This window comes from Anser cygnoides, unplaced genomic scaffold (assembly GCF_040182565.1).
Source record: "Anser cygnoides isolate HZ-2024a breed goose unplaced genomic scaffold, Taihu_goose_T2T_genome scaffold_43_1, whole genome shotgun sequence".
Taxonomy (NCBI): Eukaryota; Metazoa; Chordata; class Aves; order Anseriformes; family Anatidae; genus Anser; species Anser cygnoides.
Genome location: NW_027103067.1, coordinates 1328084 through 1342194, shown reverse-complemented (window position 1 = coordinate 1342194; position 14111 = coordinate 1328084). Strand labels below are relative to the sequence as shown.

The following is a 14111-nucleotide window of genomic DNA, read 5'->3' as shown; positions in this document are numbered from 1 at the left end:
TGGGGGGGGGGAAAGGGGGTTACTGGGAGGTGCTGGGAGGCGCTGGGGGGGGATGGGAGGGCACTGGGAGGCGCTGGGGGGAACGGGAGGTGCTGGGGGGGGGATTGGGAAGGAACTGGGAGGCACTGGGAGGTACTGGGGGGCACTGGGAGCTGCTGGGGGGGAATGGGAGGGCACCGGGAGGCGCTGGGGGGGAATGGGAGGTGCTGGGGGGCACTGGGAGGTGCTGGATGGGGGATTGGGAAGGAACTGGGAGGTACTGGGGGGCACTGGAGGTGCTGGGAGGGTGCTGGGAGGGCACCAGGAGGCGCTGGGGGGGTGCTGGGAGGGCACCGGGAAGCGCTGGGGGAGAACGGGAGATGCTGGGGGGGGAACGGGAGGGCATTTGGAGAAGCCTAGGGGGCACTGGGAGGTGCTGGGGGGGAATGGGAGGTGCTGGATGGGGGATTGGGAGGGAACTGGGAGGCACTGGGAGGTACTGGGGGGCACTGGGAGGTGCTGGGGGGCACTGGGAGGTGCTGGGGGGCAATGGGCAGGGGCCAGAGGGGTCCCCACATCCATGTGTCCCCATGTCCCAATGTCCCCACGTCCCCCCGTGCCCCCCCCGTGTCCCCCCGTGTCCCCCCGTCCCCGTGTCCCCCCCGTGTCCCCATGTCCCCCCCATGTCCCCCCATGCCCCCCCCGTCCCCGTGCCCCCCCCGCGTCCCCGTGTCCCCCCTGTGTCCCCATGTCCCCATGTCCCCCCCATGTCCCCCGTGTCCCCCCCATGTCCCCCCGTGTCCCCCCCGTCCCCAAGTCCCCCCCGTGTCCCCATGTCCCCCCCATGTCCCCCCATGCCCCCCCGTCCCCGTGTCCCCCCCTGTGCCCCCCACGTCCCCATGTCCCCCCATGTCCCCCCATGTCCCCGTGTCCCCATGTCCCCGTGCCCCCCACATCCCCACGTCCCCCCGTGTCCCCCCCATGTCCCCCCGTGTCCCTGTGTCCCCATGTCCCCGTGTCCCCCCATGCCCCCCCATCCCTGTGTCCCCCCGTGTCCCCATGTCCCAATGTCCCCATGTCCCTGTGTGCCCCGTGTCCCCGTGTCCCCCCCCGTGTCCCCATGTCCCCCCTGTGTCCCCATGTCCCCATGCCCCCCACGTCCCCATGTCCCCCCATGTCCCCCCCATGTCCCCCCATGTCCCCATGTCCCCGTGTCCCCATGCCCCCCCACATCCCCCCCGTGTCCCCATGTCCCCGTGCCCCCCACGTCCCCATGTCCCCCCCATGTCGCCGTGTCCCCCCAAGTCCCCCCCCGTGTCCCCATGTCCCCCCATGTCCCCATGTCCCCGTGCCCCCCACGTCCCCATGTCCCCCCATGTCCCCGTGCCCCCCCATGTCCCCATGTCCCCATGCCCCCCATGTCCCCCCATGTCCCCCCGTGCCCCCCCCGTGCCCCCGCGCCCCCCCACCTTGATGACGCGGAAGCAGAGGTGCCTGCGGTTGAGGGCCACCACCTTGTACTCGTCGGCGGCCTCGTCGGCCACGCGCCGCAGGGCCAGCAGGGCGGGGGCGTCGGCCAGCACGGCCGCGCGCCACGCGGGGTCGGCCTCGTGCGCGATCACCAGGCCGCCCTCGTGCGCCGCCACCGCCTCGTACAGCGCCGCCGCCTCCTCGTGCTCCTCGGGGGACGCGAAGTGGTCCTGGGGGCACCGCGCCCTTAGCGGGGGGCTCGGGGGGCGGGGGGTGAAGCCCACCCGGGTGGAGCTGCCCCGGTGTTTGCCCCCAGAACCTGCCCCGGGAGGATTTGTAGGGTTTTTTTGGGGTGAAGAACAATTGGATGGATGGAGTCACCCCGGTATTTGCCCCCAGAATCTGCCCCGGGAGGATTTGTAGGTTTTTTTTGGGGTGAAGAACAATTGGATGGATGGAGTCACCCCAGTATTTGCCCCCAGAACCTGCCCCAGGAGGACTTGTAGGGTTTTTTTGGGTGAAGAACACCTGGATGGAGCCCACCTGGATGGAGTCACCCCCAGAACCTCCCCCGGGAGGAGTTATAGGGTCTTTTTTGGGGTGAAGCCCACCTGGATGGATGGAGTCACCCCGGTATTTGCCCCCAGAACCTCCCCAGGAGGAATTATAGGGGTTTTTTTGGGGTGAAGCCCACCCAGGTGGAGCTGCCCCGGTATTTGCCCCCAGAATCTGCCCCGGGAGGACTTGTAGGGTTTTTTTGGGGTGAAGCCCACCTGGATGGAGCCCACCTGGATGGAGTCACCCCCAGAACCTCCCCTGGGAGGAGTTATAGGGTCTTTTTTGGGGTGAAGCCCACCTGGATGGATGGAGTCACCCCGGTATTTGCCCCCAGAACCTCCCCTGGGAGGACTTATAGGGTCTTTTTTGGGGTGAAGCCCACCCGGATGGATGGAGTCACCCCGGTATTTGCCCCCAGAACCTCCCCCAGGGGGATGTTTGGGGTTTTTTTTTGGGGTGAAGCCCACCCAGGTGGAGCTGCCCCGGTATTTGCCCCCAGAACCTGCCCCAGGACGATTTGTAGGGTTTTTTTGGGGTGAAGCCCACCTGGATGGAGCCCACCTGGATGGAGTCACCCCCAGAACCTCCCCTGGGAGGAGTTATAGGGTCTTTTTTGGGGTGAAGCCCACCTGGATGGATGGAGTCACCCCGGTATTTGCCCCAGAACCTCCCCTGGGAGGAGTTATAGGGTCTTTTTTGGGGTGAAGAACAATTGGATGGATGGAGTCGCCCCGGTATTTGCCCCCAGAACCTCCCCCAAGAGGAATTATAGGGTTTTTTTGGGGGTGAAGCCCACCCAGGTGGAGCTGCCCCGGTATTTGCCCCCAGAACCTGCCCCGGGAGGAGTTATAGGGTTTTTTTGGGGTGAAGAACAATTGGATGGATGGAGTCGCCCCGGTATTTGCCCCCAGAACCTCCCCCAGGAGGACTTGTAGGGTTTTTCTTGGGGTGAAGCCCACCTGGATGGAGCCCACCTGGATGGAGTCACCCCCAGAACCTCCCCCGGGAGGAGTTATAGGGTCTTTTTTGGGGTGAAGCCCACCTGGATGGATGGAGTCGCCCCGGTATTTGCCCCCAGAACCTGCCCCGGGAGGACTTGTAGGGTTTTTGGGGCGAAGCCCACCTGGATGGATGGAGTCGCCCCGGTGTTTGCCCCCAGAACCTCCCCTGGGAGGAATTACAGGGTTTCTTTTTGGGGTGAAGCCCACCCGGGTGGAGCTGCCCCGGTATTTGCCCCCAGAACCTGCCCCGGGAGGACTTGTAGGGTTTTTTGGGGTGAAGAACACCTGGATGGATGGAGTCGCCCCAGTATTTGCCCCCAGAACCTCCCCCAGGAGGAATTATAGGGTTTTTTTGGGGTGAAGCCCACCCGGGTGGAGCTGCCCCAGTATTCGCCCCCAGAACCTGCCCCGGGAGGACTTGTAGGGTTTTTTGGGGGTGAAGCTCACACAGATGGAGCTGCCCTGGTATTTGCCCCCAGAACCTCCCCCAGGGGGATGTTTAGGGTTTTTTTTTTGGGTGAAGCCTACGTGGATGGATGGAGTCGCCCTGGTATTTGCCCCCAGAACCTCCCAAGAAGGACTTGTAGGGTTTTTTGGGGGGTTGAAGCCCACCTGGATGGAGCTGCCCCAGTATTCGTCCCCAGAACCTCCCCGGGAGGAGTTATAGGGTCTTTTTGGGGTGAAGCCCACCCGGATGGATGGAGTCGCCCTGGTATTTGCCCCCAGAACCTCCCAAGAAGGACTTGTAGGGTTTTTTGGGGGGGTTGAAGCCCACCTGGATGGAGTCGCCCCGGTATTTGCCCCCAGAACCTCCCCCAGGAAGAATTATAGGGTTTTTTTGGGGTGAAGCCCACCTGGATGGATGGAGTCACCCCGGTGTTTGCCCCCAGAACCTGCCCCGGGAGGACTTGTAGGGTTTTTTTGGGGTGAAGAACACCTGGATGGAGCCCACCTGGATGGAGTCACCCCCAGAACCTCCCCCGGGAGGAGTTATAGGGTCTTTTTGGGGTGAAGCCCACCTGGATGGATGGAGTCGCCCCGGTATTTGCCCCCAGAACCTCCCCCAGGAGGAATTATAGGGGTTTTTTGGGGTGAAGCCCACCCAGGTGGAGCTGCCCCGGTATTTGCCCCCAGAATCTGCCCCGGGAGGACTTGTAGGGTTTTTTTGGGGTGAAGCCCACCTGGATGGATGGAGTCACCCCGGTATTTGCCCCCAGAACCTGCCCCGGGAGGACTTGTAGGGTTTTTTTGGGGTGAAGAACAATTGGATGGATGGAGTCACCCTGGTATTTGCCCCCAGAACCTCCCCCAGGAGGAATTATAGGGTCTTTTTTGGGGTGAAGCCCACCTGGATGGATGGAGTCACCCCGGTATTTGCCCCCAGAACCTCCCCTGGGAGGACTTATAGGGTCTTTTTTGGGGTGAAGCCCACTCGGATGGATGGAGTCGCCCCGGTATTTGCCCCCAGAACCTCCCCCAGGGGGATGTTTGGGGGTTTTTTGGGGTGAAGCCCACCCAGGTGGAGCTGCCCCAGTATTTGCCCCCAGAACCTGCCCCAGGAGGACTTGTAGGGTTTTTTGGGGTGAAGAACACCTGGATGGAGCCCACCTGGATGGAGTCACGCCCAGAACCTCCCCTGGGAGGAGTTATAGGGTCTTTTTGGGGTGAAGCCCACCTGGATGGATGGAGTCACCCCGGTATTTGCCCCCAGAACCTCCCACGAAGGACTTGTAGGGTTTTTTGGGGGGGTTGAAGCCCACCTGGATGGAGCTGCCCCAGTATTCGTCCCCAGAACCTGCCCCGGGAGGCCTCGCAGGGCATTTTTGGGGCGGTGCCCCCCCGCACCTGGTGCAGCTTGAGGGCCATGCGCACGCCGGGGGCCACGACGCGGTGCAGCAGGTCCACGTCGGCGAACACCCACTCGTCCCGCGGCGACGTGATGCGGAAGTCGCCCTTGAAGAGGGCGTGCAGGCCGTACAGGAAGGGCTCCAGGCTGGGGGGGAGGGGGCCGTCAGCGGGGGGGGCAGAACCCCTCCCCGAGCCTTGGGAGCCCCCAGAGCCTTGGGACCCCCCAGAACCTTGGGAGCCCCCCAAGCCTTGGGAGCCCCCGAGCCGTCAGACCCTCCCTCAAGCCGTCAGACCCCCCCAGAGCCTTGGGAGCCCCCTGAGCCTTGGGAGCCCCCATGAGCCTTGGGACCCCCCCCCCGAGTCTTGGGACCCCCCCAGAGCCTTGGGACCCCCCAGAGCCTTGGGACCCCCCGGAGCCTTGGGACACCCCCCGAGCCTTGGTGCCCCCCCCCCAAGCCTTGGGACCCCCCCAGAACCTTGGGAGCCCCCAGAGCCTTGGGAGCCCCCGAGCCGTCGGACCCTCCCCTGAGCCGTCAGACCCCCCCCGAGCCTTGGGACCCCCCCCCAGTACCCCACGGCAGCTTCGCCCCCCACCCCTGCGTCCCCCTGGGGCACCAGGGTGGGTCCCTAAAAGTGCCCACCCCCTCCTCAGGGTGCTGGGGAACACCCCTGTGCCCCCGCCCCCCCCCAAAATGCTGGGGTCCCCCTGCATCCCCGTGCCCCCCCCCCCAAAAGATGCTGGGGACCCCCCACATCCCCCCCCAAAAAAAAACAGGGTCCCCCATTCATCTGTGCCCCCCCCAAAATACCAGGGTTCCCCTCACATCCCTGCGCCCCCCACCTGCACCCAAGCCCCCCCGGGTCCCTGCCCCCCCCGTGCCCCCCCCGGTCCCTGCCCCCCCGCGCCCCCCACCTGGCCGCCATGCCGTGCGAGGCCGTGCCCAGCGCCCGGCGCCCCAGCACGCAGAGCCCGAAGCAGAGGGTGACCAGCGGCGAGTCCCAGGCCTTGTCCACGGGCTGGGGGGGGCGGGGGGGGGAGCGGGGGTCAGCCCCCCCCCCCCCCAACATCCCCACGTGTCCCCAAAGGCCCCCGCGTCCCCCTGTGCCCCCCACGACCCCCCTGTCCCCCACCTCCCCGCGTCCCCATCTCCCCACCTCACCCCCGTGTCCCCATCTCCGCCACCTCCATGTCCCCCCCCCGTGCGCCCCCCCACCTTCCCATCTCCCCCCTGTCCCCATCTCCCCCCTCCCCATCTCCCCTGTCCCCATCTCCCCCATCCCCATTTCCTTGTCCCCCATCTCCCCCCGCACCCCCCACCTCCCCCCGTGCCCCCATCTCCCCCCGCGCCCCCACATCCCCATCTCCCCCCGTGCCCCCCATGTCCCCATCTCCCCCCATCCCCATTTCCCTGTCCCCATCTCCCCCCGTGCCCCCAGCATGTCCCCATCTCCCCCACCTCTGTGCCCCCCCACGTCCCCATCTCCCCCCGTGCCCCCCCACGTCCCCATCTCCCCCGTGCCCCCAGCATGTCCCCATCTCCCCCACCTCTGTGCCCCCCCACGTCCCCATCTCCCCCGTGCCCCCCCACGTCCCCATCTCCCCCCGTGCCCCCAGCATGTCCCCATCTCCCCCACCTCTGTGCCCCCCCACGTCCCCATCTCCCCCCGTGCCCCCCACGTCCCCATCTCCCCCCATGCCCCCCCACGTCCCCATCTCCCCCTGTGCCCCCCCATGCCCCCATCTCCCCCCATCCCCATTTCCTTGTCCCCCACCTGCCCCCGTGCCCCCATCTCCCCCCGTGCCCCCCCATGTCCCCATCTCCCCCTGTGCCCCCCCATGTCCCCATGTCCCCCCCATCCCCATTTCCCTGTCCCCACCTCCCCCCGTGCCCCCCTGTCCCCATCTCCCCCCGTGCCCCCCATCTCCCCCCGTGCCCCCCTGTCCCCATCTCCCCCCATCCCCATTTCCTTGTCCCCCATCTCCCCCGTGCCCCCCCACGTCCCCATCTCCCCCCGTGCCCCCCATCTCCCCCCGTGCCCCCATCTCCCCCGTGCCCCCCCCCATGCCCCCATCTCCCCCCATCCCCATTTCCCTGTCCCCATCTCCCCCCGTGCCCCCACGTTCCCATCTCCCCCCGTGCCCCCCCATGTCCCCATCTCCCCCCATCCCCATTTCCTTGTCCCCCATCTCCCCCCATCCCCATTTCCCTGTCCCCACCTCCCCCCGTGCCCCCCGTCCCCATCTCCCCCCGTGCCCCCCATCTTCCCCCGTGCCCCCCCCATGCCCCCATCTCCCCCCATCCCCATTTCCCTGTCCCCCACCTCCCCCCATGCCCCCCCACGTCCCCATCTCCCCCCGTGCCCCCCCATGCCCCCATCTCCCCCGTCCCCATCTCCCCCCATCCCCATTTCCCTGTCCCCATCTCCCCCCGTGCCCCCCACCTCCCCCCGCGCCCCTCACGCCCCCCACTCCCCCCACCCCCGGACCCTCCATCTCCCCCCGTGCCCCCCCATGTCCCCATGTCCCCCCATCCCCATTTCCCTGTCCCCATCTCCCCCACCTCTGTGCCCCCCACGTCCCCATCTCCCCCCGTGCCCCCCCATGCCCCCATCTCCCCCTCCCCATCTCCCCCATCCCCATTTCCCTGTCCCCACCTCCCCCCACCCCCCTCACGCCCCCCACGCCCCCCACCCCCCCGGCCCCCCCGGCCCCCCCCCCGACGCACGGGGTGCCGGCGGGCGGCGCAGTGCTGGATCCAGCCGAGGAAGGCCTGGCGGAAGGCGGGCAGGCTGGGCCCCCCCAGGCGGGGGTCGAAGTCCTCGTCCACGGCGGGGCTGAAGGCGGGGTCGGGGTCTGCGTAGCCGGGGGCCGTGCAGGGCCGCAGCCCCTCGCGCACCCCCTCGTGCGCCAGCCACTGCTCCAGCTTGGGCGACCGCGTCACGAAGTAGATGATGCTCTGGGGGGGGGGGGGACACGCACGCGGGATCGCCCCTCGCGCGCAGCCCCTCGGCCTCGTGCGAAGCCCCCTCGCCTCTGAGCGAAGCCCGGTGCCCCCGTTCCGATCCCAGTTCCCCCGTTCCAATCCCAGTTCCCCCGTTCAGAGCCCAATCCCCCCAGTTCCGAGCCCAATCCCCCCGTTCCAATCCCAATCCCCCCGTTCCAATCCCAATCCCCCCATTCCAATCCCAAGTCCCTCAGGCAAAGCCCAGTCTCCCTGCGTCCCCCCATTCCAATCCCAATCCCCCATTCAGAGCCCAATCCCCCCAGTTCCAATCCCAATCCCCCCGTTCCAACCCCAAGTCCCTCAGGCACAGCCCAGTCTCCCTGCGTCCCCCGTTCCAATCCCAATTCTCCAATCCAAAGCCCCATTCCCCCACTGCAATCCCAATTCCCCGTTTCAATCCCAGTTCCCCCGTTCCGAGCCCAATCCCCCCAGTTCCGAGCCCAATCCCCCTGTTCCAATCCCAATCCCACCAGTTCCAATCCCAATCCCCCCGTTCCAACCCCAAATCCCTCAGGCACAGCCCAGTCTCTCTGCATCCCCCGTTCCAATCCCAATTCCCCCGTTCCAATCCCAATCCCCCCATTCCAACCCCAAGTCCCTCAGGCACAGCCCAGTCTCCCTGCGTCCCCCGTTCCAATCCCAATTCTCCAATCCAAAGCCCCATTCCCCCACTGCAATCCCAATTCCCCGTTTCAATCCCAGTTCCCCCGTTCCGAGCCCAATCCCCCCAGTTCCGAGCCCAATCCCCCGTTCCAATCCCAATCCCCCCGTTCCAATCCCAATCCCCCCGTTCCAACCCCAAGTCCCTCAGGCACAGCCCAGTCTCCCTGCGTCCCCGTTCCAATCCCAATCCCCCATTCAGAGCCCAATCCCCCCAGTTCCAATCCCAATCCCCCCGTTCCAACCCCAAGTCCCTCAGGCACAGCCCAGTCTCCCTGCGTCCCCCGTTCCAATCCCAGTTCCCCCGTGCAAAACCCAACTCCCCGAATCGAAAGCCCAATTCCCCCCTTCAGAGCCCAACGCCCCCGTCCCAATCCCAATTCCCCCCGTTCCAATCCCAACTCCCCCGTTCCAATCCCAATCCCCCCGTTCCAACCCCAAATCCCTCAGGCAAAGCCCAGTCTCCCTGCGTCCCCCCGTTCCAATCCCAATTCCCCCGTTCCAATCCCAATTCCCCCGTGCAAAACCCAATTCCCCAATTCAAAGCCCAGTTCCCCCCGTTCAGAGCCCAACGCCCCCGTCCCAATCCCAATTCCCCCGTTTCAATCCCAACTCCCCCGTGCAAAACCCAATCCCCCCGTTCCAATCCCAGTCCCCCCAATTCCACTCCCAACTCCCCCATTCCAGTTCCCACTCTCCTAATTCCATTCCCAATTCCCCCCATTGCAATCCCAAATCCCGCGTTCCAATCCCAATTCCCCCCATTCCAACCCCAATTTCCTGGTGCATCCCACACCCCCCAGCTCATCCCACAGCCCCCCAGCGCATCCCACGCCCCCAGCACATCCCACACCCCCCAGCGCATCCCACACCCCCCAGTGCATCCCACACCCCCTGGTGCATTGCACACCCCCACCAGTGCATCCCACACCCCCGGTAAATCTCACCCTCCTGGTGCATCCCACACCCCCCAGCTCATCCCACGCCCCCCCAGCTCACCCCCCCCCACCTTGACGTAGTAGGTGAGCAGCAGGCGGCGCAGGTCGAAGCCCTGCAGCATGGCGCCGGCGCTGTTGTCGCTGATGCTGTAGCCCTCGAGCACGTAGCGGGCGGCCGCCACCTCCCAGGCCAGCCAGCGCTGCCCGCAGGCGGCGTTGAAGGAGAGGGCGTGCGGGGGGTGCCCCGGCGAGCAGCAGCAGCAGCCCTCGTCCTCGTCCACCCCCTCCGTGATGGCCTCCACCTCCCGCTGCTGGCAGTAGGTGCCTGCGGGCGCCGCGGCGTCAGCGGGGGGGACGGGGACGGGGGGGATGTCGTTAGGGACGGGGACGCCCCAGGAACGAGGATCTGGGTGGCCCCAGTCTGTGCCCAGTACCCTCGGAAGGGGACCGGGATGTCACTAGGGACGGGGACGCCCCAATCACCCCAGTAGCAAGGCCATGGGTGGCCCCAGCTTGTCCCCAGTACCCTTGGAAGGGGACAGGGATGTCATTAGGGACAGGGACGTGGGTGGCCCCAGTCTGCCCCCAGTACCCTCAGGAGGGGACTGGGATTTCATTAGGGACAGGGACACCCCAGGAACGAGGATCTGGGTGGTCCCAGTTTGTCCCCAGTACCCTCGGAAGGGGACCGGGATGTCTTTAGGGACGGGGACGCCCCGATCGCCCCACTAGCAAGGCCATGGGTGGCCCCAGTTTGTCCCCAGTACCCTCGGGAGGGGCCGGGATGTCGTTAGGGTTGGGGACACCCCAGGAACGAGGATCTGGGTGGCCCCAGTCTGTCCCCAGAGCCCTTGGAAGGGGACTGGGATGTCATTAGGGACGGGGACGCCCCAATCACCCCAGTAGCAAGGCCATGGGTGGCCCCAGTTTGTCCCCAGTACCCTCAGGAGGGGGCCGGGATGTCTTTAGGGACGGGGACACCCCAGTCACCCCACTAGCAAGGCCGTGGGTGGCCCCAGTCTGTCCCCAGAGCCCTTGGAAGGGGACTGGGATGTCATTAGGGACGGGGACGCCCCAATCGCCCCAGTAGCAAGGCCATGGGGGCCCCAGTTTGTCCCCAGTACCCTCAGGAGGGGCTGGGATGTCATTAGGGACGGGGACGCCCCAGGAACGAGGATCTGGGTGGCCCCAGTCTGTCCCCAGAGCCCTCGGAAGGGGACATTGATGGGGACAGGGATGTCCTTAGGGACAGAGACATCCCAATCAGCCCAGGGACAGGGACGTGGGTGGCCCCAGTCTGCCCCCAGTACCCTCAGGAGAGGACCGGGATGTCATTAGGGACGGGGATGCACCAAAAACGAGGATCTGGGTGGTCCCAGTTTGTCCCCAGAGCCCTTGGAAGGGGACCGGGATGTCGTTAGGGACGGGGACACCCCAGTCACCCCACTAGCAAGGCCATGGGTGGCCCCAGTTTGTCCCCAGTGCCCTCAGGAGGGGACCGGGATGTCTTTAGGGACGGGGACACCCCAGTCACCCCACTAGCAAGGCCATGGGTGGCCCCAGTTTGTCCCCAGTGCCCTCAGGAGGGGACCGGGATGTCGTTAGGGACAGGGACGCCCCAGTCACCCCACTAGCAAGGCCGTGGGTGGCCCCAGTCTGTCCCCAGAGCCCTTGGAAGGGGACTGGGATGTCATTAGGGACGGGGACGCCCCAATCGCCCCAGTAGCAAGGCCATGGGGGCCCCAGTTTGTCCCCAGTACCCTTGGAAGGGGACTGGGATGTCATTAGGGTTGGGGACACCCCAGAAACAAGGATCTGGGTGGCCCCAGTCTGTCCCCAGTGCCCTCAGAAGGGGACCGGGATGTCTTTAGGGACGGGGACACCCCAGAAACGAGGATCTGGGTGGCCCCAGTCTCTGCCCAGTGCCCTTGGTAGGGGACATTGATGGGGACAGGGATGTCGTTAGGGACGGGGACATCCCAATCAGCCCAGGGACAGGGACGTGGGTGGCCCCAGTTTGTCCCCAGTACCCTCAGGAGGGGGCCGGGATGTCATTAGGGTTGGGGACACCCCAGAAACAAGGATCTGGGTGGTCCCAGTCTGTCCCCAGTGCCCTCAGAAGGGGACCTGGATGTCTTTAGGGACGGGGACACCCCAGTCGCCCCAGTAGCAAGGCCATGGGTGGCCCCAGTTTGCCCTTGGGAGAGGACCCTCAGGAGGGGGCTGGGATGTCGTTAGGGACGGGGACACCCCAGAAACGAGGATCTGGGTGGCCCCAGTCTGTCCCCAGAGCCCTTGGAAGGGGACGCCACAGGAGAAAGGGGCGCTCGCGGGGACGGGGACGCCCCGATCGCCCCACTAGCAAGGCCATGGGTGGCCCCAGTGCCCTGGGGAGGGGACATTGGTGGCGACCGGGATGTCTTTAGGGATGGGGACACCCCAAAACACAAGCCCCCAGCCCCAAAACCACCACCGGGGGGGGGACACAGGGACACCAGGGGGCACAACCCACGCCCCCACCCCACCCCAGCTCCCCGGGGGAGCCACCGGCAGCGGGGCCGGGCCCTGACCGAAGCCCCCTGCCCTGTAGCGGGGGGGTCCGTCCCCGTGCCCCCAAATCCGCCCCCCGGCTCACCGCGGAACTCGAGCCCCCGCAGCTGGAAGGTGACGAGGCCGTGGCCGACCTCGACGAGGTGCACGAGGGCGTTGAGGGAGTCGGAGGCGAGCACGAAGCAGTCGCCGGCGGCGGCGGGGCCCCAGCGGCCCAGCTCCAGGTCCCCGCTCAGCGCCCGCTGCAGCGCCCGCGTCAGGTGCTCGTAGAAGATGGAGTTGAGGTTGTTGGCGTCCGAGCCTGGGGGGGGGGGCACGGGGGGGGTCGGGGGGGGTGTTAGGGGGATGGCGAGGGGTTGGGGGGGGAGTTGGGGGGGTATAGGGGGGTCTGGGGGGGTTTGGAGGGGGTTGGAGGGGGTATAGGGGGCTGTAGGGGGAGTATGGGGTGGGGTGGGGTGGGGTGGGGTGGGGGGGGGTCGGGGGGGGCACAGGGGGGTTGGGGGGGGGCACAGGGGGGTTGGGGGGGGTCGGGGGGAGGTGTTGGGGGGTGGCGAGGGGTTGGGGGGGGAGTTGGGGGGTATGGGGGGGGCGTGGAGGGGGTTGGGGGGGGTTGGAGGGGGTATAGGGGGCTGTAGGGGGAGTATGGGGTGGGGTGGGGTGGGGTGGGGTGGGATGGGATGGGGGGTTGGGGGGTGTTGGGGGGTGGCGAGGGGTTGGGGGGGCGTTGGGGGGTATGGGGGGGTGGGGGTGGGGTACGGGGTGGGGGGGGGGCTGTGGGGCACCCACCGGGGTTACGCTCCAGCTGCGCGGCCAGCCGCGTGTTGGAGTGGTCGACCCTCTTGGTGCTGTGGGGGCGGGGGGGGGGGGCATCAGACCCCCAGGGCTGCACCCCCAGACCCCCAGACCCCCCCGAGCCCCCCCAGCCCCTCCAACCCCCCCGCACCCCTCCCTTACAACCCCACAGCCCCCTCTACCCCTCCCAGACACCTCCAGCCCCCGCAGACCCCCCAATCCCCCCAGACCCCCTCAATCCCCCCAATCCCCCCCCCTGCACTCCCAGGCCCCCCGCACCCCCATAGCCTCCCGTGTACCCCCCCTTACAACCCCAGCAGCCCCCGTGCCCCTCCCAGACACCTCCAGCACCCCCAGAACCCCCCAAAGCCCCCTCTCCAGCCCCCCAGCCCCCCCAGCCCCATGCAGCCCCCCCAAGACCCCTCAATCCCCCCAATCTCCCCCCAGCACTCCCAGTCCCCCCGCACCCCCTAGCCCCCGTGCACCCCCCTTACAACCCCATAGTCCCCCGTACCCCCCCTTTACAACCCCATAGCCCCCCGTACCCCCCAGACCCCCTCAATCCCCCCCATCACTCCCAGGCCCCCCCGCACCCCCATAGCCCCCCGTACCCCCCTTACAACCCCATAGCCCCCCGTACCCCCCCTTACAACCCCTGCAGCCCCCCCGTACCCCTCCCAGACCCCCCAATCCCCTCCCAGACTCCCCCAGTCCTCTCCCAGACCCCCCAGTCCCCCCAATCCCCCCCATCACTCCCAGCCCCCCCGCACCCCCATAGCCCCCGCATACCCCTCCCTTACAACCCCATAGCCCCCCATACCCCTCCCAGACCCCCCAACCCCCCCAGACCCCCCCAATCCTCCCCCCAGACTCCCCCCAATCCCCCCCAACCCCCAGACCCCCCCCGCCCCCCCCGGCCCCCCCTCACTTGTAGTCCCGCTCCCAGAACTTGAGGGGCCGCGCGTAGGAGATGAGGAAGACGGCGGAGCCCAGCAGGGGCGCGAGGGGGCCGAGAGCAGCGCCGCCAGCAGCGCCTGCGCCAGCAGCAGCCCCGAGTCTGCCCCGTCAAGGGACAACGGCGGCACCGCGGGACCCCCAGGGACCCCCCGGGACCCCCCGGGACCCCCGACCCACGGGGAGTGACCCCAACCCGTGGGGAGGGACCCCAGGGACCCCCGACCCCACAGGGACCCCCACCCACGAGACCCCCGACCCCACAGGGACCCCCGACCCCACAGGGACCCCCGACCCCACAGGGACCCCCACCCACGAGACCCCCACCCCACGGGAAGTGACCCCAACCCATAGGG

At 67.6% G+C, this 14111-nt stretch overlaps 1 protein-coding gene across 1 annotated transcript in view; it reads right to left on the bottom strand.

Moving 5' to 3' along the window:
- The window catches only part of LOC136789227 (pecanex-like protein 3), a 35341-nt gene that overhangs the window by 2602 nt on the left and 18628 nt on the right, over window positions 1-14111 (bottom strand). Inside the window, 9 exon segments of the mRNA XM_066989205.1 lie at window positions 1449-1679; window positions 4854-5001; window positions 5770-5873; window positions 7583-7813; window positions 9531-9784; window positions 12095-12310; window positions 12796-12854; window positions 13730-13811; window positions 13814-13858. Coding sequence (XP_066845306.1) covers window positions 1449-1679; window positions 4854-5001; window positions 5770-5873; window positions 7583-7813; window positions 9531-9784; window positions 12095-12310; window positions 12796-12854; window positions 13730-13811; window positions 13814-13858 — 1370 coding nt within the window.